At 36.6% G+C, this 24,797-nt stretch overlaps 1 protein-coding gene across 2 annotated transcripts in view; it reads left to right on the top strand.

The window, feature by feature from the left end:
- The window catches only part of DCLK1 (doublecortin like kinase 1), a 160,872-nt gene that overhangs the window by 11,276 nt on the left and 124,799 nt on the right, over positions 1-24,797 (top strand). For both annotated transcript variants that reach the window (XM_034411302.3, XM_087894775.1), the window contains exon 3: positions 8,282-8,628. In XM_034411302.3, the coding sequence (XP_034267193.1) occupies positions 8,282-8,628 (347 nt within the window). The remainder of the gene's footprint in view (positions 1-8,281; positions 8,629-24,797) is intronic.

Below are 24,797 nucleotides of genomic sequence, written 5' to 3'. Positions count from 1 at the left end.
CTGATTCAGTTAAATTTCATTTTGTTATTTTCAGTTCATTTCTTTTGCATAGCAAGGATGTTTTAAATTGTATTTGTTTTCTAAACTGTTAGTTGCTGTACCCACTTTTGTACCCATCTACATGCTTGTTAAGAATTCCCTCCACCTTTTCATCCAATTCAGATTAGAGTTTGAAGACTGAACTTAGATTTTTCTTCCAGTTTGGTGAAAAACTAACGATGATCCTTTCTTAAGGATTTTCCTAATAATTCCTTAATTTCTTCTCATATCCTAAGAGGCAATTAATCTGTCTCCAATATTTTAGCAATTATTAATCCACTTTTTGCAGGATCTATTTAACACTTTCACAGCAAAGCCTGAGTTTCAATAATTAAATCAAAATACAGGTTTAACTGTAAATGTGTAAGGGCTAAAGGGAATTTATAAAACAAGTAATAAAAACTAAGTAGTGGACATCCCTGTACATTAACATTTCATCTGCAGAAGCAAAAACAGTTTAAAATCTGGAAAGGATAAAAAAACATTTAGTAGAGACTTTGCAAGGGCAAATCATAGGTGCTACATGGAGAAATTCTATGGCTTTCTAGTACCCATTAGAAGCAGTCTAAAATGATTCAGAGACTAGGATAAATCAAGTTATCAGCTGCTGTTTTAAGAGTCATGTTTCTACTACATTTTTGCAGTTAACTCTTACTGTACTGTATATCAGGATCTAGGTCTCATCCAGATGTCCTGCTAGATTCAGTTCATAATTCAGTACTTTCATAAAGTACTAACCTCATTTTTAAAAATAATATTTTAATAAAAGTTTACAGATACAGAGACAAACTAATGCAAACTAAAAAATACAGGAAAAATAAAAAATGAAGATGCATAATGAAATGACTGCTTTTTAACTGGACAAATAGAAAAAATTTCAATAACTTTTCACTTTCTCTGATGCTCCCACAAAAAAATCCCTTCCTATATTTTATCTCTTATGCATAAACAAATATTAAAATCTTGTCATTCTACCCTAATCAGCGGATGTCCATTAAGAGCTACAAAAACAGCAACACCTATATTTTAATCTTGATCAAATAAGCCAACTTTACATTTTTTCCTTTTGTTTTTAAGAATCTTGATATTTAATCTGTTTAAAATGTCCCACAGTTGATTTCTTTTCACTTCTCAACAAATCTCTTCATTTGTTTAACACATCTTTTGTAAATCCAAAGTAAGAAAGACATTCACCTCATTCTTCTGATTATATGTCCCTTTTAATAACTAGGACATCAGTCAGTTTAATTTGTAAATCCATTGCTGTATCTTTTTCCATATAATTGTAAATGAGCATTTTTAATTTTACATTTTTATGATAGCAGGCAGCCTTAAAAATAACTTCTGATTGCATTGTTTCCATAAATTCTTCCATATTTTGCTTCATTGTGTATTAGTCTCTTTTCTTTTAACAATAATCATTAGTATTTTTCTGGTTCTTTCTAAGTGCTCAAATTCAGAGTTCTTTCTAATGTTTTTTTCTACTCAACATTTTCCCATGGGAAAATTAGTTTCAAAATCTTCATCTATGTTTTATAGAATTTTAAACAAACCACAGGAACAATTCTTGTAATTAATTTTGAGATCCTATTTCTCAAAAATAAGGCACTTTACTCTGTTTATAACTTTCCAAAACTAAAGTTTCAAGCATGCTTTTGCTGTTTATTCCAAAATAAGAATTTTTAAAATTCCTTAAATTTACATAAAATTATTTCACCAAAGATAGAAGGAAATTTATCTAGTATAATGAAATTTGCTTTTTTTTTAAAAAAAAGTTCCTAATGTACAAAATTTCACTAATAAGCAATTTCAAGCAGCAATTAAGAAAGGAAATATGCAAACTCAATGTTCTTTTGAAGGCTTCAGACTGCAGTTTGGGCAAAGATAGCTTTTCTTTGGCTCCCATGGCTCTAAAATCTGTAGCAGACCATTGACTTACAGTCTCCTCAATGGAGCCATTTTTAGTATTCCATTGCGTCCTAGCTATTCAGAAACAACTAACTTCATAATACAGTCAAAATACAGGGAAAGCGTCATTTGAGATTTTATACCTCTTGAATTTAATATTAAATGGTGTGCTCCCAACTTTTCTATTCCTTTTTGAACATATACTGTAGAGCTTATGACTAATATCTATAAAGAGGTGAGCATGTAATTATTCCATTTTTTAAAAAGGGACAAACTGATCTAGTTATACACCAAATAAGTTACTAGGTATTATCAGTAAACCCTGTACTAGACTTGGAAATTATTAGATTGGTTTGATAGAGTGAGCAATAAGAAGATATTAGGGTCAGGAATAACATGAATTTATAGCGTTCGTAGGCTTCAAATCTATCTTTGATTTAATTTCTAGACTCAGATTATAGGACACATTGGAACAACTCTCTTGCTATAAATGTTAGCTGTTACTTATATTCAACAGTTAAATGCAATTCTGTTTTGTCATTAAACCAAGTTTGTGTTCTTGTACCAACAGTTCACATTCACCTTTATTTTTCATACTCCGAAGATTAGGATGGTTTGAAACCACAGCCAATGAACCTTATGATCTTTCACTATATGGTTCAGCAAGTTGTTATTATAACGATATTTCCATTTTCTTCCTGTCTGAGATTTTGTATCCAAGATTTATTAGTCATGATTTTTGCCTCCAACTTCACAAATTCAGTTTAAGCCCTTCTGATCCAACTCACCATGCTTAATAAATGCCAAACACATTTTTACCAGCAGTCTACTAATTCAGACCTTGATTTCAGTAACCAAATGCGTAATTCAGACCTTGATTTCAGTAACCAAATATCCCGTCAGTCAGTCATCTGTAGTACCGTATTATATCTTTATCTAGATAAATACAATTCTATGGTTTGGAAAAATTAAACATCAAGATTTTAGAACTTCCTAGACTTTCAAATGATATATGTTACAGCTGTTGTCAGCCATTTCATTAGTTCCCACAGAGATTAGCAGGAGGTGGCAATTAACGATGGATTTAATCGGAATTGGAAATACTTTTGTTTCACCCCTAATCCATGTTTGTGTCAGACAATAATCTGCATGAGCTGGTAGATCTGGCTAATATACATTTGTCTCTGTTCTTTATAATAGTGAATCACTACTATTGTGATTTCTTTTTGCCTTCTTGAAAGCTAGTTGTGTATACTCTATTCTCTTGTATAGTCTGTCTGTCTGTCTGTCTATCCTCTCTCCATCCATCCATCCTCATGCTCTGTTAACCTCTGTTTAAGCAGGCAAGAGTTTATTTCTTTTTGTATCATTCTCAGATTAGCTAAATTTACATTGTTTACTGAGAGTTAAAAATATTTAAGCAATAACCCCCCTCTCTGCACTGGTAGACTGCAATTACCCTTCCCTGCTTATTTGTGTTGTGAGCTTGCTCCTTGGATACTGGCTGCCATTTATTGCTCCTATTTTTAGGAAGCAATTATTCAGATTACTCACAGAATAGTGTCTCTCACAACACACCCTTTTTCGTCAGCAACTTTTTAGGACATTACCTTTTGTCCCTGGTCACTTAAACATAGTTTTAGGTCTCTCTCTCTCTTTTGCTTGTCTTTTTTCCCTGCCAAAGTTCTGTTAACCTTTTCAATATTAATCTTTTAAATATGCAAAAGGAAGTGTATGAAGAGTTAATGTTAGATATTAATTAAATGTACTGTGATTTAAAGAACAGTTTCTGCAAATTAGAAATCTATTCATGGGTTATTTATTCTATGTATATACATAGAACATGGGGCATCATCAGAATTAGAGGGGCCTTGGAGGTCTTCTAGTCCAACCCCCCTGCTCAAGCAGGAGACTCTATACCCATGATGGCAAACCTATGGCACGCGTACCACAGGTGGCACACGGAGCCATATTGGTGGGCAGTGAGCTCAGCTCTGGCACGCATGCATGCACTGGCCATCTGATTTTCAGACCTTCTGGGCCCACCGGAAGTTGGCAAACGGGCCATTTCCGACCTCCGGAGGGCCTCTAGAGGATGGGGGGTGAAGAAGGTTGTTTTCACCCTCCCCAGGCTCCTAGAAAGTCTCTCGAGCCTGGGGAGGGCAAAAAACCCCAGGCCTACCAGGCCCACTGTGCCACCGAGTGCCAAAACTGGTGAGGTGCGGGGGGTTGCACATAGAATTATGGGTGTGGGCACGCACATGCACGACCCCCCCATGCTCCCCCCATTTTGTGGGGTGCATAGAATTATGGGTGTGGGCACGCACGTGCGTGACCCACCCATGCTCCCCCCATTTTTGGCACACAATGGCAAAAAGGTTAGCCATCCCTGCTCTATACCATTGCAGACAAATGACTGCACAATCTCTCCTTAAAAGCTTCCAGTGACGGAGCACCCACAACTTTTGAAGGCAAGCTGTTCCATTGGTTGGTTGTTCTCATTGTCAGGAATTTTCTCCTTAGTTCTAGATTGCTTCTCTCTTTGGTTAGTTTCCATCTATTGCTTCTTGTCTTGCCTTCTGCTGCTTTGGAAAACAACTTGACTCTCTCTTCTTTGCGGCAGCCCCCCAAATATTGGAACTCTGCTATCATGTCACCCCTAGTTTTTCTTTTTACTAGACATATCCAATTCCTGCAACTGTTTTAGCCTCCAACCCCTAATCATATTTGTTGTTCTTCTCTGCACTCTTTCCAGAGTCTCAGCATCTTTCGCATATTGTGGTGACCACAACTGGATGTAGTATTCCAAGTGTGGTCTTACCAAGGCCTTATAAAATGATACTAATACATCACATAGTCTTGATTCTATCCCTCTGTTAATGCAGCCTAGAATTGCATTGGCTTTTTTAGTGGGTGTAGCAGATTGCTGGCTCATATGTAAGTGACTGTCTAATAGGGCTCCAAGATCCCTCTCCTTAAAGTGAATTTTCAGCTGTTAAAATATTAAACTCATTGTATATTTATTGCCTGTATGAAATGTACTGCAACATACAATGTATATTTTTATCTTTTATGGGTATGTCGTTATTAATAAATAGAAAGTAGTGTTATCATAAAATAAGATATGTATTGATAACCAATTTATCAATACCAACTTATCAGACAACCAATTTATCTGTTTCCTATATCCTACATTGATTTTATCTTGATTGGAGGTGAAAACCCACATGCTGAAAATTCTAACACATGCATTTTGCTCCTAGGTGCTATTCAGAGGTTGACTTCCAAAGATCTATAAGGCTTGGCCCTTGGCAGGCACAAAGGCAGGGGTTAATGTGCAGAGGGTAAAAAACAGGTTACTTCCTGGTTAAAACCAGGAAGTAACGACAACCAGGCGGGTGGGTGGAGCCTCACACCGCCATCGCTACCGGTTCTCCAAACCACCAGCTGCCATCACTACCAGTTTGGCCAAACCGGGAGCATTTCCCCCCTGGGATAATTATATCTGCTTTAAAAACAATGCCTGATTCTTTCTGCAGCTGATCCATCACGTACTGTCAGAGAATCTTAAGTCTGTCAGAGCAATTGTTGGATTTTAGGAATCTACAGTGATTTAGCCATAGGTGGCTACCCAGCAGATATTTTAGAATAGATTTATATTCCTTTTCCAATGGCTGCTGTTTGGTCACTTGAGCACTAATATTAAAAGCAAATATTAAAAATAATCCTTCCTTTTGGAGACTTTGAGAAGTGTTGAAAAGAAGCCTAAATTCAGCCATTGTATTGTCATATCTAGTGATAGCAAACAATTTCATTTAGTGAGATAAAATAAGATGTGCCACTAGTGTGCAATTTAATTGCTTTGAAGAGCACTGCAGGGTATCAATACCACATCGTTTAGGAAACATTTTTACCCCCAAAATAAAGCCCTTGAACATTAATGAAGTTTGGAACAGCATACGAGGAAAGAACACTTTGTGGTTTCTGACCTTGTGGTTGATACTAAAAATATTACATGGCAATGTAGATTAAAGAGAATATGTCCTGTTTAATCATTTGCAAATCGTTACTGTGCTTTGCCTTTTGGGCCTTAAGATATACTATATTTTTTCCAGAACAAAGTACTCTAAAAAGAATCTTCAGATTCTACTACAGAAAAAGAGCTGTTAAAATGTCTGTTTTCTTGTAAATGCATTGGGGCTAAAGCTTTCTTTCCATTAAAGGATGTGTTTCCTAAGCAGATTGATTCTCTTCATCAAACATTGTAGGCAATTTTACAACAGAAATTATAAGTAACAGTAGCTCCAGTCTTTTTATCTATCTGCCTCCAATTTGCCTCCTATCAGACAAATGCTAGAAATGCTAGAAATGTTAGAATTTCTTTTTCGGACCTGTATATGTATATATGTGTGGAAGAGAAACTGGTTGAGCCAGAGGGAGGAGTCAAATGGGGAATTAGCCTAGATTCCCTGCATGGGCACACAAGACGGCAAAGTCTGATCCCCCTTGAATAGCTGTTGAACCTTATCTAGTCTTACCTAGGTGCAAACTATCAGTCTGAGAAGATTCCTGTGTTATAAGCTTGAGCAGTAAACAACTAATTGAACTCTTCGGCCATGAACCTGCTTGTTTGCACCTGGCAATATGATCTCTAAAGTCATTTCAGGATTTTCTGCTCACAAATAGTGGGATTCCATAACTTTTGACTATTATTTATTATTATTATTATTTATTGAATTTGTATACCGCCCTACTCCCGAAGGACTCAGGGCGGTGAACAGCCAAATAAAATACATATAGTACAAATGTTAAAAAACCATTAAAATACAATTAAATAATTGGCCCGGAAAACAAATTTAAAACACCCCAAATTCATAAGACAAATTTAAAATTTAAAAATTTTAAAAATTTTAAAAACAGTTTAAAAGAGAGGTTAGGCCAGGCCGGCCTGCTGGAATAGAAATGTTTTAATGGCATGGTGGAAAGCGCGCAGATCCGGGATCCTCCGTATCTCCGGGGGGAGCTCGTTCCAGATGGTGGGTGCCCCCACAGAGAAGGCTCTCCGCCTGGGGGCCGCCAGTCGACACTGTTTGGCTGACGGCACCCTGAGGAGCCCCTCTCTATGGGAGTGTACTGGTCGGTGAGAGGCTACTGGTGGCAGAAGGCGCCACCAGTAGCCTCTCACCACGGACCTGGCGTTGTATAGCATCAGCCAAAGGCCCAGGGCCTGAGGGTCTGTGCAACCTGGGGAATGAGAGGAGCATTGGAGGCCGGAGCGCGCCACCGCTCGAAGACAGCGAGTGCGCACTCCCATAACATGATATGGCCCCCTGCTCCCGCCATATCTGCCCCTCCCACCCACAGTACTGATATAATATCCATCTATTGTAATTTCTACATTTTCTTTTTCAAAATGTCCAACTTTTCTAGAAAATGACTGAATTAATGCAACAAACTAAGCTGTTAGGTGGTCTATTGCATATTGGCTTAAGAATTGTGTGAATATGACAAGTGTGTTTTATTCATGATTAGGCAAAGTGTAGTTTATTGTGCAAGTAGACCGCATTTCCCCAAATCTGATAAGTAAAGACTTTACAGTAGTGGCCAAAATTGTGGAAACCTTTTGGGGAAAGTGTATTTTCTAAAATTAGCTAATGACACCACTTTTTTTGGGAGTACTACCATAAAATTATATATCAATGGAAAGATAATTTAATCAAGAATGTAATGCAATAACTTTTATGAAGGATTTGCTATTAGAATAGCAGTTACAGTATAAAGAAGAAAAGGGAAACACGTAGAAAAAACGAGCTATACAAAAATTATCACCATAGAAAAAACGAGCTATACAAAAATTATCACCATGTCAATTAATACTTAGTTGGGTAACCTTTAGCATGAATTATGTCCTTACAACATCTTCCCATGGAGTGAACCAAGTCTTTTAGTTCTGCAGCTGTTATAATGTGAAACCAAGATTGAATGATTGCTTCTATTAACTGGGTTTTATTGCTGGGTTGCTTCTGGCTAACAAGTTTCTTTAGTCGGCTCCATAGATTTTCAATTGGGTTAAGGTCTGAGCTATTCCCAAGCCATTCCAGCAGTGGAATATGATTATCTTGAAACTCCAAAACAAAAAGTGGTGTTATTAGCCATCAAACCTCAAAAATACACTTTCCCCAAAAGGTTGCCACAATTTTGGCCACTATTGTAGAATAGTAATATGTCTTCACTGTCAATCTTTAGGAAGTGACTTGAATGATTATAGAAAGAACTGTATATGCCCGATTTGTAATTCTTTCTACCCACCCATCCTTTTGTCTCTTTTTTTCAGGAGAGAGCTATGTGTGTGGTTCAATAGAGCCTTTTAAGAAGCTGGAGTACACAAAGAATGTAAATCCTAATTGGTCCGTAAATGTTAAGACCACCTCAACTTCCCGTTCAGTGCCCTCTCTAGCCACGGCCAAAGGAAGCCCTTCAGATTCAAAGGAGAACAAGGATTTCATTAGACCTAAACTGGTCACAATCATCAGGAGTGGTGTGAAGCCACGCAAAGCAGTTCGGATTCTGCTTAACAAAAAAACAGCACATTCATTTGAGCAGGTTCTCACCGATATTACTGATGCCATCAAACTTGATTCAGGAGTAGTTAAGCGTCTTTACACACTGGATGGGAAACAGGTAAGATCATTCTTTCAGCTATCAAATAAAACATTACAATAGGAACATAGATTTGGGGGTTACTAAACTAGTGCTTCTTATCCCCAAAATACCTGGTAATATGTAAATAAAATAACATTATCATAACAGAACCATGTAGAGAAAACCACTAAAATTAGGAGCATAAGTTTTAAAGTTTTAGAAAACTGTCCGTTTTTAAATAAAGCTTTCTTGAGGCTGATGTTTGCATGAAAGTAACACTTGAATAACTTAAATCTTTCTACAGCTGAGAGCCTACTCTGTGCTCTTCTCCATTTGTGGAGGAAAAAAATCACTTAAGTGAAAATCTGAACTGCAAAGGTCAGAGACAGAAGAAGTGAGTGAAGAAGTGAGTGGCAAAGGAAGGGATGAAAGTCCTAAAAGTATTTATCTATCCAATAGGAGACATGCTGTATACAAACATGCAAAGTAGCCGAAAGAGGAGATTGAAATGCAAAGTCGCTTTGCTAACTCTACATCTGTTGTCCCTAGTGGTCCATAAGTTCATAAGCACTGTGTAGAAAGGCAGTTCATGCAAAGTTGCATTCAACCGGAACTCCATGAGAAATAAGCAGGACTTGTAGCTACAGGATAGTCAATTTCATCCCCACCCCCCAGGAAATAAATTTAGATCAAAGTCAAGAGCTTAGTTTTCCAAACCTTTCAAATATTTTGCCTGCTTGAGCTGCAAAACATTTCTCATGGGACATAATTACCTTACTTCTTTATTATGTCCTGCTGAAATAATAGGCTCTTAATTGTAGCAGGCAAAGGAATGGGAGAAAGTTACATCTCTTTGTCTTTAACAGAGATTGCTATGTTTGGTGAGTAGACAAAGGCACTTATCAAGCGGAAAATTTAGGCAGTGATTTTATCCTTAGCTGGAGTAACTGTTTGGTCAGCTTGTATGTATTCATACAGAAAGTCAATAATTTTTATCTGGATGAAGTAACTGATGTTCTACATTCTTGGCCAGAATCATTTTATGTCTTGCATAAAATGTCCCCCCCCCACCCGCAGGCCCTAGCTTTTCATACAGTGCATGAAGAAGAAACCCATAATAAATCCAAAAAGTTGTTCCACTTCTGCATATAGTTAAATTTCTACATCTGGTTCTTGCACAAATCTTGAAAATCCCTGGAACAACTGCAATGCCATATTGCAGATTTCCTAGATTGGATTTAGATACCTTAAAATGTTCTTGGTAGAAAATGTACTTTTGTTTTATGAGGAGCAAAGAATAAAACGCCTGTAGAAGTAATCTGCTTTTAAATACAAATCTGAGAATAAAGTTTGTAGTGTAATACTTCCATGCCCTTTGCTGCATTATATTGCAGTAAATGAAGTTTTCTGTTAACCATTCACAACCTTTACAAGAACAACAATCCATTCCTTTGTGTCCCTGGCAATATGTGCAAAATATATATTCATTTTGAAGAGTTCTAAAAATATTTGCATCTCAACCACATTTTTCTCTATTACTGATTTTATGGACTTCAACTTCCAGAATTCCTTAGCCAGCCATCCACACATCTTCAAGTTTCCAAGACTGAGAAACACTGCTTTGGAACCTCAGCAGTCCAAATCCAGAAGTCAAAGTAACATTCAAAATAAGATGTCTAACCAAGAAAATGGATCTGGCAGCAGCAGTTTGAGGCTGGTTCTTCTGTTCTCATCCCAACATTCTCCATAATCCTTGCAGCCTCACTGTGGGCAACACCATACTTATGTCCTCTTATTTTCCTCTGAGGGGGCTTTCCAGATTTGTGATGGTTTGGCCCTAAAATAGATTTGTTTCATTCACAACTCCATATCTGAAACTCTATGGAAACATGGTCCAGAAAATCCACGAAAAACCAATATTATAGCTGGTGTGGCTTAGCAAGCATAGTAATAAGACAGCTTTCCACTTGAACAAATTAATATAAAATCAGCACAAATTAAAAATTCAAGGACTCAATAGTACCATGAGGGCGAACCAATGGCACGCGTGCCCAAAGTGGCACACGAAGCCATGTCGCCCGGCACATGCGGCCTTGCCTGTTTGTCTTCCAGGTTTCTGATGTGCATGCACATGTGGTGATCAGCTGTTCTTCGCATGTGCAGCAGTGCCAAAAACAGGTGTGTGCATGTGCACAGGCCAGCTGATTGTCAGGTGCGCATGCATGCCAGAACCCAGAAGTTCAGCTTTTCCAGAGCATGATCCCTTCGTGCGTGTGTGACAGTGCCGAAAACCGGCCTGCGCATGTGCACTGGCCAGCTGATTGTCAGACATGCATGCACTCTAGAATCCAGAAGTTTGGCTTTTCTGAAGTGCAGCCCTGAGAAGCGTGCGCCCGTGCATGCAAAGTTTCTGCACAACCTTTTCAGCACTCAGTGCCGAAAAGGTTCACCATCACAGCAATAGTATTATTGAGCAAGGCCAAAACATTTCCTCTTCTTGAGATTTTCACTCATAAGTGTTATTCAGATCCCGAGGAGACCTCTATAGTGCTTTGGCAGTACCTGTTTGATTATGACTGATTAATAATTGGCCTTATGTCTTCTGAGTTTTCAATGCACATATAAGTTACCAAGCCAGGGGTATGTAACTTCCATTAATTTGAGTTGCACTGGGTGTCACATGGCTTACTGAGGGATGAGCTACTGAAAAATGGGCAGAAGCATTTTTTCTTTAAATATTTTATTCTTATTCTTTATTTTTTATGATTCTTAAACATGCTCAAACATTTTGCCATCCTCCTAGTTGGATTCTAGGGTCACCAAAAAAGATACAGGCAGTTTGCACTTCTTACCTCTTTGATCTGATCCTCAATTATTCAGTTAAAATAATATGGTTAGCTATATCAATACTCTGAGGTCATAAAGCATCTTTCATTTCAGTTCTAGAACTTGTAAATGTCAAAAATCATTAAAAGATCCTTTTCTACTGTTCCCATCTCTCATCTAAACTTTAAAGTTAAACAATTTAATATCATTGCTAACCAATTGACAACAGAATCTGTAGACTAAATAATACAATTTCAGTAAATTTTACCATAGCCTTGAAATTTGAATTTGAAATTTGAAATAAACATTCAAATCGGTGTGAAATACTGGCTTCTAAGATTTAATGTGGACTTTCAACAGGTCGTGAAGTTAAAAAATGATAGGACAAGAAACAGAATACATCAGAATCCCATAGAACATTTTGGTGCTCTGACATCCATAATTCTTTGTTTATGAAGAATCTGATTTTTCTGTTAAGTACCACAGCTTGGAAGTATTGCCTTTGAGGCTTCAGGGCATAATATCAAGATATTCCATCAAGCAAATGGAAAATCAAACTCAGTCTGAATTGTTTTAATTGTCTTTTCAACTTGAGTTAAGCAGTCATTTTTCTTAAAGCTGACAGACTGGAAGGACCCCAAGGCCAATAATGGAGTAGTAAGTCATGCTTTTGATTAAAAGAGGAGATGGCATTATTGATTAATCTACAGACACATATGGCTAACGTTTCAAACCAGAAATAACAAATCAGGGTTCTTTCAGATTATATATGTGAACTGCTTTACAAATGTACCCATAAATAGCTTATCTTTTTTAATTGTGAATAGTTCTTTAGAATCAAAAGAGTCAACTGTCCTTTAGGACAAAACTCTCAAGGCAGCAACCACATAGTTCAAGATGATGGGAAAAGAACAAAATCTATGGTCAACTAATCTAGCAAAGATCTAGTGGAGTGAACTCTATGTGAACTCTAGCATATAAATTACTTTTTTTTAAAGTTTAGGATAGGGTGAACTAGGTCTGATATATGACAATTTCTCTGTTTCTGTTCCTCAGTTGTTTTATTTCCCGAATCTCAAAATCTACACAGGTTGTAAAAACATACTTTTAAAAAATCCATGTTTTTTATGCCAATAGAAGTCTTTTCCTTGTACCATGTATAGTGGGTGTGGTGGGTGTTGCAGAGAAAAGGGGATTTTAAAAATAAGGTGACTAAAGGCAAAATGTAAAGCTACCCTATATGCTGAGTTAACTTCCTGCAGTAGGACAGAAAAAGGACAGCTGCAGGCATGAATCATGAATAAAGCATTCTTTAAAAACAAAAAAAGAAAACACATTGGCAAAATATGTCCCTTATTGAGCATAACATTCTGTTACACAACATGGTGGTCTAAAAAACTTATTCTCTTTGAACTTCAGGTAAGTGAGATGACCTTGGAAGAAAGGCATTTGTTCATTGTGGTGCTTTTCTATGCTGATAAAGGCTTAACATGATGTCTTTCTAAATTGAAAGATGGGTTATAAATTCCCTATAATATAAAAAGTGATCCTTCCAATAATTAAGTCCTGGATATGGCTTAGCCGGTAACAAGAGTTTTGTGTTGTGTTTAAACAATCTGGCAAGCTATTGTGCACTATTAGCACAATAGCTAATATTGTCTATATATTAGCTATAATAATAGCTAAGATTATCATAGATCACATTTTAGTGAAAAATAGCCACCAGGTTGGGAAAGTTAGTGTATAACCAGGTAAAATATATAAATGCTAAATTATGAACAAAATTTCAAAATCAGCACTCTGGACAGTGCTTTGAAGTAATACAGTCTAGACTCTGGAGGTTATACTCAACTTGTCCATATGTCTTGATGTGAATAGTGTTGGTTACAAAGGAAAGATTTTATAATGAATAGTGCAAATCAGTTTGAAAAGACATTTGTTCATGAAGTACAGAATTGCATCTCTGTCTCTATGCTTTCAGCTCATATATGGAGCAGTCCTACGACTTGGTAAGCATTAAAGGAAATTGTAAGGTGTCTGTAGTCTATTGGTACTCTCAATATTATTAAATAGATAAGCATACTAAATTATATCTCATTGCTGTTTAACACATTGATCAAATATTAAGCACAAAAAAGAGAAACAGTAAGTGCAAGATAGCTTCTTTCCTGTTTTTCTTCCAGCACTGCTTTTTTAAAAATCAGAACAATATTTGAACTGTATTGGTGAAAGACCAAACATTAAAGGAGATACTTTGAATGCAAGCAATTTAAACCATTTGACATTAACAGCTGAAATAATAATTCAGCAAGGGAGACCTGGAGATAAGGCTAGTTAGAGGAAATTGTATTGGTCTAGATGAGGGGTGTCAAACTCCACCACCACAGCGGCGTCATGTGATGTATTGGGACTTTTCCTCCCTTCACTAAATCGGGTGGGGGTGGGACCAGCATGTGATGCATCCAGCTCACGGGCCGTAAGTTTGACACCCCTAGTCTAGATCAGTGGTGAAATCTAAAATTTGTTACTACCGGTTCTGTGGGCATGGTGTGTGTGTGTGTGGAGGTAATGTGACTGGGTGGGCGTGGCTATTTATTTTTTACTTTTAAAACCATTTTTTCTACAACCTCTTTGGCGAAGAGGTTGTTAAAAAATCCTTTCAAAAGGCTCTGATGATCCCAGCTGAGTTGCCTGATCGGCAGAGGCTTTTTAAAAAAGCCTCAGCCAATCAGGCAATTCAGCTGGGATCGTCAGAGGCATTTAAAAGAAAAAAAGGGTTTTTTCTTTTAAAAGCCTTTGACGATCCCAGCTGAGCCAGGTGATCATCAGAGGCTTTTTTTTTTACATTTAAAAGCATTTTTTGCCCTAGAGGTTGTAGAAAAAATGCTTTTAAAGTAAAAAAAAAAAAGCCTCTGATGATTGTGCGGCTCAGCTGCGCATGGGGGGATGGCAGGGATTTTTGCTACCGGTTCTCCGAACCACCCGCCTCCATCGCTACCGGATTGGGCGATCTGGTCCGAACCGGGACCATTTCACCCCTGGTCTAGATGGAGAAGCATTCTGATTTAGGCAGTAATAAGATTTCTATGTCATTACTGGAATCCAAATCTGATTTAGTTTCCCTTTTGATGGAACAACATGTTTATTGGAAAATAATAGATAAAGGGACAAAGGGAGGTAATGTTTTATATCTAAAGCCACAATTTAAAAAAAATAACTTCCAAGGACAGCAGCAGCCAAGGTGGAAATATTATGAGAGAGGACTCAACATCTTGGTTTTAGAGGTAGTGGTTTTTTAAAAAAAAAACAGATGAAGCTTAATATATTTACAGTATTTTATTTTTTATTCTCTTAAGAAAAGGAAAAATTCCCTAATGAGCTTTGGTGGAAAGATCCAAAGGCTACAAAAAGAGTTTATGGGCTGAATGTAATTAATTGGTTTCAGGTTGCCTTATCTCTGCTGTAAATGATATTGGGAAAGTCTCTTTTCTTTTCTACATTCTATTAGGGCTGGTTTGCATATATGTATCATACAAATACCATTTGACTTGGTATTTGGAAAGAACCACATGGTGGTTCTTTCCAAACCATTAGTGGATGACCAGCAGCAAGTTGGATGGACTGATTTACAGTGGCAACAGCTGCTAAGAGTCCTAAAAGTTGAGTTAACTTGATGTCGCATAATCAATGCTATATATAATAAATAATTTGTTTCCTATCATTCAATCTTGTCCAATTCTCAGAGACTGCCTGGATAAGTTTCTGCAGTTCCTTACAGTTTTCTTGACAAGATTTTTCAGAAGTGGTTTGCCAATGCCTCCTTCCCAGGAATGAGAGAAAGTGACTGGCCCAAGTCACCTAGCTGACTTCGTGCCCAAGGTGGGACTGTAATTCACTGTCTCCCAGTTTCTAGCCTGATGCATTAACCACTACACCAAACTGGCTTTCATAACAGATAACGGGTCATATGGGAATATGTGGGATTGGTGAAGAGCTGTGTCATTCTATGCATTGTGCTAACATTTGAATGGATCCTTTACAAGTAAAGTCAATTTGGTAGTGAAATGTTTCGGCTCAAGACTTAAGACCATGATTATATATACTATAATAAACCATGCCCTACAATTAATAAGATGGGGCAAAAATTTTCATGAAACTGCCCTAACATTCTTCCCAACTTTGGGAATAATGACAATGGCCAGAGACAATGTTGTTACAGCCAAAATACAGTTCTATGAATGCTATCAAAAGCCAAAGAAATCTTGTTACTCTCTCTTTTAACATACTGTAGTTTTATATAAGTGCAGTCAGAAAGAAGACAATTTTCTTGAATTCAGCAGTATTCATATTTAGAATATGTGAATTGTAAGGATAAATTCCTCATTTTCCCTGGTATAATCAAATCTAAGTTGCACTATCACATAGCATTTCAAAATGCAGATCAAAATTAATTCAGTGATTTGTTTTAAATAGTTCATGGTGTCCCAATAAACAGAAATTTCTGCAAAAAACTGAACCACACTGAATGATACTGAAGTGTCCTACATAGTGGAAGAAAAGGGTCATTTATACCAAGAACATTTTAGCACTTCACAGATGAAATGGGGAATAAGAGCTATATGAAGAATACTTGAAGAGCAAGTAGAAAATGTGGCTAGGAGAGTCTTTGTCCAATGTCGTGTTGTGTACCAGTTGCACTCTTCCCTGGATGAAGAGTCCCTGCAGTCAGTCACTTAAACTCTGGTCATCTCACGCTTGGACTATTGCAACATGATCTACCTAGGGTTATCCTTGAAGAGGATTTGGAAACTCTAGCTGGTGCAGAATGCAGCCAAGAGGACACTTCTTGGGGCCTTTTCTGATCTTAAAAAGATTAAAGTTCCTTTGCTTCCAGTTTGCTTGTAATGATGATTGTAGACTTCCAACAGTACTAATGGCCTGTTCTATTGCTGAAAATGAGATGTACCCAAACTCTTTATAATTTTGTTGCAATCTCTGAGAAATTCTTAGAGAAAGCTCTAATTTCTGTTTGATTTAAAGAAAAAGTAGATTACTTGTCAATTTTCTCTCAAAAAACCTAGTATGTAAAGTTAGCTTATGCAAGGCCATTGGTTACATTTTGGCTATAGAAGTCTTCTTATTTTTTTTTAAGTTAAAATATAATTTAGGGAAAATATAGGAAAACAGAAGAGGAACAGAAGACTTTTTTAAAAAGTAGCCACTAAAACAAGAATCAAATTTAGTCATCCAAAACGTGGCTAAGTAAGAGAGGTTATGAATGCATTTTACACTGTTGAGAATGTGAAGAAAAAGATCCTATTTCTAAAGACGACCATCTTTGCAAGATAGAATTTGAAATAGAGGTTCATTTGTCAATTTTCCAGGCCCGTTAGAGGTTAAAATAAATAACATTCCCTGTAACTGACTTAGAAATGAGATGTCAGCCAACATGTCTCCTTCAGAAGAGACATTCTGTCCTTTAAAATTTGAAAAGAAGCATTTTGCAACATTTTAATTTCCAAACTTTATTTAAAAGAGATGCATATTGAAAACATTATATAAATCACTAAGGAAAAAATGTCAGCTGCTAGGTGAGTCCACATGTGAGTAAATCTGATATGACAGTCTGCTGCGTTTGCAACTTAATGTTTAAGAGCACTTCAGCATCCAGAGCAATAACTTCAGATAGTGAAGGAGATTAAGCCCTGTACAGAAGAGCGATGATTTCATCCAACTTCCTATACAAAATGGATTATCATTCACTTCAACTGTTACATCCATGTTTTTTAGAGATATTTCTTATGTCAACATCATTTTTTTCTGGTAAAATGCTAGAAAATTTCTAGAAGAGTCCAGAAAACTATCTTCAGGAAGGAATGCATTTAAAATATAGCTAGAAATGCCTAGTCAGCTCTGAAGCTAGAATTCAAATGTATGTGATTTGTGCTTCCTTGGAGATTTGTATTCTCGGAGTCAGCATGGCTTGGACATAGTTGTTGAAAGCAATCTGGCATGAAAATTGCTAAGAGATGGAGTCAATTAAAGGGCAGTTTTACAATGTCAGCTTGATACTGCTGCTTTTACTAACTTGGTGAAAAGTTTGAACTTTAATGTGATCTAGGAATGCCTTACCAATTTTGTTGTGATTTGGCTTCCTCTGCAATGCTTCCGTAAAAAAAGCAGCATGATTATCAGTACTTTATTTTTCCTACCAAACCATTTATTGAGATAAGTTTAGACTAAATGGCTACAGGCAAATATGCATGTGAAAAACAGTGAAGGTAGCTTGATTTACATTAACCATGAAACCATGGCTTTTAAGACACAAGAGGTAATAGGTATGCTCCATTCACCATTTGTTATGCTTGTTCTGGATAGCTTGTCCACAGTCCAGGGTTCTCCATTTAAGAAAGGAGATTGACTTTTTATGGTAATCCAATGGCTTGGATCCATGCTTGAATTTCTGCAAATTTGTCTCCAACTCCCTCTTCCCCTGGCCTTACTTCACATTCTAGAACAGGACTGTCAAATGGTTTAGCAAAGGGGGGAAAAGTCATGATACATCATGTGATGATGCTGTGATGACACAAGTTTGACACCCCTGTTCTAGAAGGTTTTCAGATTTCCAGATACTGAGAAAATAGGCAAAAATATTCCCAGTTTCCTTGATGAAAAGTTCTGTGAACTGTCTTTATTTTTAAATGGACAAAGTATTTGAGTTTCATCTTCAGAATCTGTCCTTCTAAAGAGCAGTCAGGATGGATCTCTTCTAGCACTGACTGGTTTGATCGGCTTGCAGCCCAAGGGACTCACAGGAGTCTTCTCCAGCATCATAGTTCAAAGGCCTCAATTCTTTGGCGTTCAGCCTTCCTCATAATCCAACTACACATATGCTACGCCTAAAGCATAATATGCATTATACTATTGAAGCCCTTATTTGTATACTTTCAGCAACAGAACTCAGAAAAGCTTGACAGAATTTTTCAATAAGGCATTGAATCTTTGGACACATTGGACATATATACAGTATGTGTGTATATATATTCTTGCCTAAAAGGACAACAATGGCTGCAGGCCAAATTAACATGAGATGAATTCTTTTGTTATAGGGAGCAGTAGTGAAAGGTTACTTTTTTTAAAAAAATCATCGTATTAACATTTTAATATCTTTAGGTTGCAAAGATCCAGGTGGCCCTGCATGGTAGAAAAGAGTTAACATTTTTCTATATCACTACATTGCCATGTGTTGGTAATTTTCATAACTCATAACTGGAAACTAAGAAGGGGCTTTCAAATATAGGGAGAGATTGCCTGTTAGAAGCCAGAAATTGTATTAAATATGGCAAAGTCTTTTTAAGGCACTGTTTCTCTATGTCAGCAGCTTTAAGAAACTTGGACTTCAACTGCTAGCTAAAGAATTCTGGGAGTTGGAGTCCATGCACCTTAAAGTTGTTGGGCTTGTTAAATCACATCTAAAGCTGCACTGAGTTCAGATGCTGGAAGAGGCAAAATCTGTGTTTATGTGTAATTTTAATATTAGAGGATGTTTATTATAAAATAAAACTTTTAATAGGTCAAAAATATCTTTCATTGACCCAACATGATTTTTGTTAATAGATGAGAATAATTAAGCTGCATGCAAAAAAAAAAAAGAGGTTAGAAGTCTGCAGGTGTGGTTTTCTATGCTGTTGCTTTTTTCTTCTACATTTGATAAATGTCTTACAGATTTCCTTGGTAACACAGTTGTCTTCAGTGGTTGCTAAGGAACTAGATTTTGCAGCACAAAGGATTGCAAGGTTGCTCCTGCTACCCAACGGTTTGGTTCTTGGCACTATTAAATAATGGAAGATTTTAATATTACTCAATTGCCCCAATTAAACAAATATATCCAAAAGCCTATATTCAAATAACAATTACGCCCCTAGAAATTTCAAGTGTAAAAATTGTGAAAATGAAACTCTGCCAAATTGATGAATTTCATAGAGATTTTCCACAGTGGACTGAAATTCTGTATTCGGTATAACAGGGCAGAAAGGGGATGATGTATGAGATAATCTGATTTCTCAGAGAAAAATTATATATAGAATGTTTTTTTTGAATTGTGGTCTATAGCTTCTACCATGGAATATAAGACCTGGTTTACTCTAGTGCAGGAGTGTCAAACTCATGTCGTCACGTGACGTATCGGGACTTTCCCCCCCCCTTTGCTATACTAGGGATGGAGTGACCAGCATGTGATGCAATTGGCCCACAGACCATGAGTTTGACACCCCTGCTCTAGTGGTAAAGGAATTGTAATTCTAACTTAGGTATGGAAGCTTGCTGAGTGACTGACCAGTCACACACTTAGCTCTCGGAAGAAGGCAGAGGCATATTGCTTCTGAAAAAGTTGTCTAGCAGTCTGAATGCACTTGTCCTTGAAGTTGCTAAGAGTCAAATTTGACTCAAAGGCAAAAGAGAGCCAATTTGGCCTAATGGTTAAGATGTCAGACAATGAGCAGAGAAGTTCGGTTTCTGCTTTAGGCAGAAAACCAACTGCATGACCTTGACAACTCACACATTCCACTTATAGGAAGACTCAACGACAAACTATTTATGTAAATATTGCTGAGAAGATTCTATGTTCTTATGCAAGTAGTTGCCACGAGTAAAATCTGATTAAAAATGTAAAACGTTTAGAACATTTTTGATAGGGTATAAGCCTATTTTCTGTTATTTGCTTGGTAAATAAGCATTGAGGAGTTTTGACTGATCTGATACATGTCAAGGAGCCATTGGCTGGATTTGTATAAGACAGTAATGTGTGCTGGAGATTGTGTTGCATGCAGCCTGAGGGGAGATTGACAATTCTAAAACATGTGAATCCTGTATTTAAATTCAATATTTAACTTACTCAAGTGAGACCTAGGTTACACTGAGATCAGATATAATGCTTTTTTTGGAATATAATAATGTTTGCTAGGAATCAATTCTAATATTGCTTTGGTTCATTGAAGTTATGCTTCACAATTAAATCAATATTGCTTTCTATAACTTTGCATGGGAAAACTATAAACTTGATGCCAGCACATATGATTGTTATTGCACAATTAAGATTAAATCCATTTATAATTTATAATCTATTACATCTGAATTGACTTTGTTATGGTAGGTTAGATTTAAAAGTAAGGAAAATGTAAAATTATTAAAAAGACTGGGTCAACATTGCATATGCCAACTATTTCCTTTTAAAAATAACCATTTATCAGTCTCTGGTTAGTATTTGAAATCTAAAGTAAATTTTAGAAGATAGTGATGACAACACACTTGTCTACTGCGGCCAACAAAACAAAATGGAGATATCTATGTGGTCACCTGAAACTGAGTTTGACTTGAGGGAGCCTATATTAACACAAATATCTGACTTTGTGCTTTCTAGGCCTTGTATATTTTAATATTTGCTATGGTTTAGAGTAGGGAAAAAGTTAGTGCAGTTTGACCACAACAATAAGGAATAATTGGTATGATCAGATAATTTTATAGCTCCCTTGGCCTAGATGCCTAACACTTAACATATGCAGCATCATTACACTGTTCCAATAAAGTTGAAGAAGCTATTTTGAATGTGACCCCCTCAGTATGAAATACTGACATCAAGCTAGCCTCTGGGGAAGAATAAATCTTTCAGTATACAAATACATTTGCCTTAATTTTCTATTATCTGTATTGATCAGTGGTGGGCTTCTACCGGTTCTACTGGGCGAACTGGTAGTGGTGATGGCGGGACGCTCCACCCACCCACCCAGATGTCATCATGGACGCTCTGCTCATGTGCAGAAGCGCCCCGCATGCGCTTACATCTCCGAACCGGTAGCGAAGGTAAGTGGAACCCACTACTGGTATTGATATTTTGCAACTATGTCCTTACACACAAATAGGTTTTGACAGTTATGCTTCAGACTCTGTTTGCTTGACAATAGTCCAGTTAGCACTGAAATGAAGACTTTCAGGAAAAGAATATGGCAGCTGATTTGTAGCAAAACCAAATAAATTGGGAATAAATATCAAAATTTAATGACACTTCAGCTTTCGTCATTCTTCTTGAACATTCTGCCATCTTTGATATAGCTGATAATCTTTTCTTCTTCAAACTTCTGAACAAGATATAGGAAAAAGCCAACTCTAAAGAAGAATGATCATTTAAAGCTGCCTTGATTTTTCAACATCTCAGATAAATAAAAGAAAATAAAAAAACGTTTCTTCTAGAAGATATGGAAGCTTCATTATAAAGCTTCTGTTGGCTGGGAATCTTTGTGGTTTTGGCTTCTTAAAACTGGCCCTACAATAAGCTAGGGAACAAGTTAATTACATATTGTGAAATTTGGATCTTATATGTATCAAATACATTCAAATAAAAAGATCATGTATTTGATGTACCGTGTTTCCCCGAAAATAAGACCCTGTCTTATATTTTTTTGAACCCCAAAATTAGCGCTTGGCCTTATTTTTGGGGAGGTCTTATTATTTTGGGGCACGTGGAGCAAGATGGGACTCCTCTTGCCATCTTACCTGATTTCCAGCTCTGAGTTTAAATATTTTCAGGGAGGGCTTATTTTCGGGGGGAGGCTTATTTTAGTGCATACGCTCAAAAGCCCAATTGGGCTTATTATCAGGGAATGTCTTATTTTTGGGGAAACAGGGTATATGAGAGCCAAATCCCAGTTTCTGAATTTTGAACTGGGAGGGAAGGAATTTTGAACCATTCCCTCCCTCACAGCCCTGGCAATGGAAGCTAATTTTTGTTTGTATGTTTGTGTGAGGCTGGGAGTAAGGAACCTCTTTTAAAATCAGCTAGTAAGAGACGTAACTCCAAAGCAGTGAAAGCTCTAATGAGAATTGGAAGCCCACACATGCTTCCTTTAATTAAAAGATGTTTAGAAGTTTGCATTGTATGCTTCATCTTGAATGTAGTGCACACACTGACTCTTGATTACAACAATATTTTATTGCCTTAGTGTCCTAGTCTCTTAAGTTTGTATTCTGGAAACTCTTCTAAATTGCCCTCTAACTTTGTTACAGTATTGTAGTAGATCAAGCAAGCATGCGTTAATTGATCTTGAAGTGAGGGCAAGGAAGAAAAAGTGTTTCGGTTTAATTTAGCTTAGAATCTATTTTTAGGCAAGTGTTTAGAAAATTAAATCCTTTTTGATCTGTCTCTTCACCTCTCCCCAATTGTAGTTAACGTTTAAACTATAAATCTAGATCTTGATTTTGAATATCTTCATAACTGCTAGTTTGAGCATGGTTAATTTCCAACATTTGTAATTCTTGGTTTTAGGAATTGTGAATCTTTAAATAGTTGAAATATTAAGTGACTTACTGGACTGTGGTGCTTTTGTTTCTTTTCTTTTTTTTTCATTACAAAGAAGGAAGTATGCAAGGGTCTGTTGTATTATGCCATTCCACTAATTCAGCACTTGCTTAGTTACCATTTTTTCTAATAAAATTTATACAATATCAGCTGTGGGAAAATCTGCTGAAAATGGAAGAAGAGACTGAATGCTTGCATCTTATCTAAAAGTCTTAATATTTTAGAAAATTACTTAATGGTAAATAAATAAAAAGCAAAAATTGCCTTAATATTAAACTGCACTTGAAAATTTTGTATAGAAAGCAGAAGAGAAACAATGTTTGTTTAGAAGGATTCAGAACTTTAGAAGCCTAACAAAAAATGGCATACATAAATATATTGTCTCAGTATATTTAACAACACTAATGCTAATACTATAGACAATTTGATCCCTGTATGTAAATTTCCAGAAGATTTCCCTGTCTTTATTACTCCAAAATTGCTGGATCATTTTTACAGACTGCTGTACTAGTAGACTTGAAGTTCATTTGATGTATGGACATCTAATCATTTTAATGTCAGATCAGCAGTACTGTAGTTAATAAACAATTTTTAACTACTATCTAGAAAATTTCTTTGAATACACAGAAGAAATATAGTTTTCTGCTCTTAATTGTCGTCTAGGCAGATGGAAAGTGATATTTTGATCACAGAGATTTATCTTACTTAATAAAAGTTTGTATCTGCAATATTTATGACTTTGCATTCCTAGCAGTTAGGATAGAGTTATGTCTGGCTTTAATTGGAGACCCAATGTAAAATTTATGCATAAGAAGCCTGAGGAGCAATATCTTCAAAGGGAAAGTGCTTGACTATGTATCTATTTTGCAGAATTAAGTAGTTTGCTAATAATAAGACTTTTACTTTGTTTCATTGTTTCAGAAATTTATATATCCAGGATTAATAAATGGAAAGGAACCTTATTTTAAAAACTAATTTCAAATGATGTTATATACTGTAAAATTATTTGAAAAATATAAAGTCTCATTATATATTAAACTTAGTTATTATAATATTAAGATACCTTTCCCAGCAGCAAACCTTGTTTTCATCTATAAAATAATAATAATAATAATAATAATAATAATAATAATAATAATAATAATAATAATAATAATAATTTTATTTATATACCGTCCATTCTCCCGAAGGACTCAGGGCGGTGTATAGCCAGAATTAAAATACAAATATACAAATATACAATATCCTAGTTAAAATTAATTAAAATCATTAAATAGTTTTGGCCGAATTTTAAAACCCAAAATTAAAACCCAATTTAAAATCATTCAATTTGACAGCCCCGCCTGTTGAAACAGTAGGGTCTTGAGGGCACAGCGAAAAACCCGGAGATCAGAGATGTTACGAATATCCGGGGGCAATTCATTCCAGAGGGCAGGAGCTGCCACAGAGAAGGCTCTCCTCCTGGGTGTTGCTAGCCAACATAACTTGGCCAACGGCACCCTGAGGAGTCCCTCTCTGTGGGAGCGAACTGGTCGGTGGGAGGCTGTTGGTGGCAGAAGGCGGTCTCGTAGAAATAAGAAAGGAAACAAAATATTTCAATTTTCCCACCTTTTTATGCCCTATAACTGATAATTGAAGTATAGTACCATGCTTCCCTGAAAATAAAACCCTGTCTTATATTTTTTTTTTACCACCAAAAAAGGCACCAGGTCTTATTTGGGGAGGATATCATCCACTGACTAACCTCACTTGCACACATCAGCCCCGGCCTCCTTTTCAGTGTCAGAGTCCTTCAGGAACTACTTCTTCTGTGGCCGGCAAGATTTTCCTGAAGGCCCCTGGAGCTGATAACATAGCTCCAGATCAATCCGGAGTTTTGTTATCAGTTACAGAGGTCTTCAGGAAAGCCTTGCCGGCCTTGTCAGCTACAGAAGAAATAGGCTGGTGAGGCAGGTGTCGGAGTGTGCGAGGCCTGCTACAACTGTCCAAAGGTAAATAGTAGGGCAACTCCACCGCCCCATCCCCATCCTAG

Source organism: Pantherophis guttatus, chromosome 5 (assembly GCF_059756535.1).
Source record: "Pantherophis guttatus breed Tessera chromosome 5, ASM5975653v1, whole genome shotgun sequence".
In the NCBI taxonomy this organism is placed as follows: domain Eukaryota; kingdom Metazoa; phylum Chordata; class Lepidosauria; order Squamata; family Colubridae; genus Pantherophis; species Pantherophis guttatus.
The sequence above is the reverse complement of the archived record's forward strand: the minus strand, read 5'-3'. Positions and strand labels throughout refer to the sequence as shown.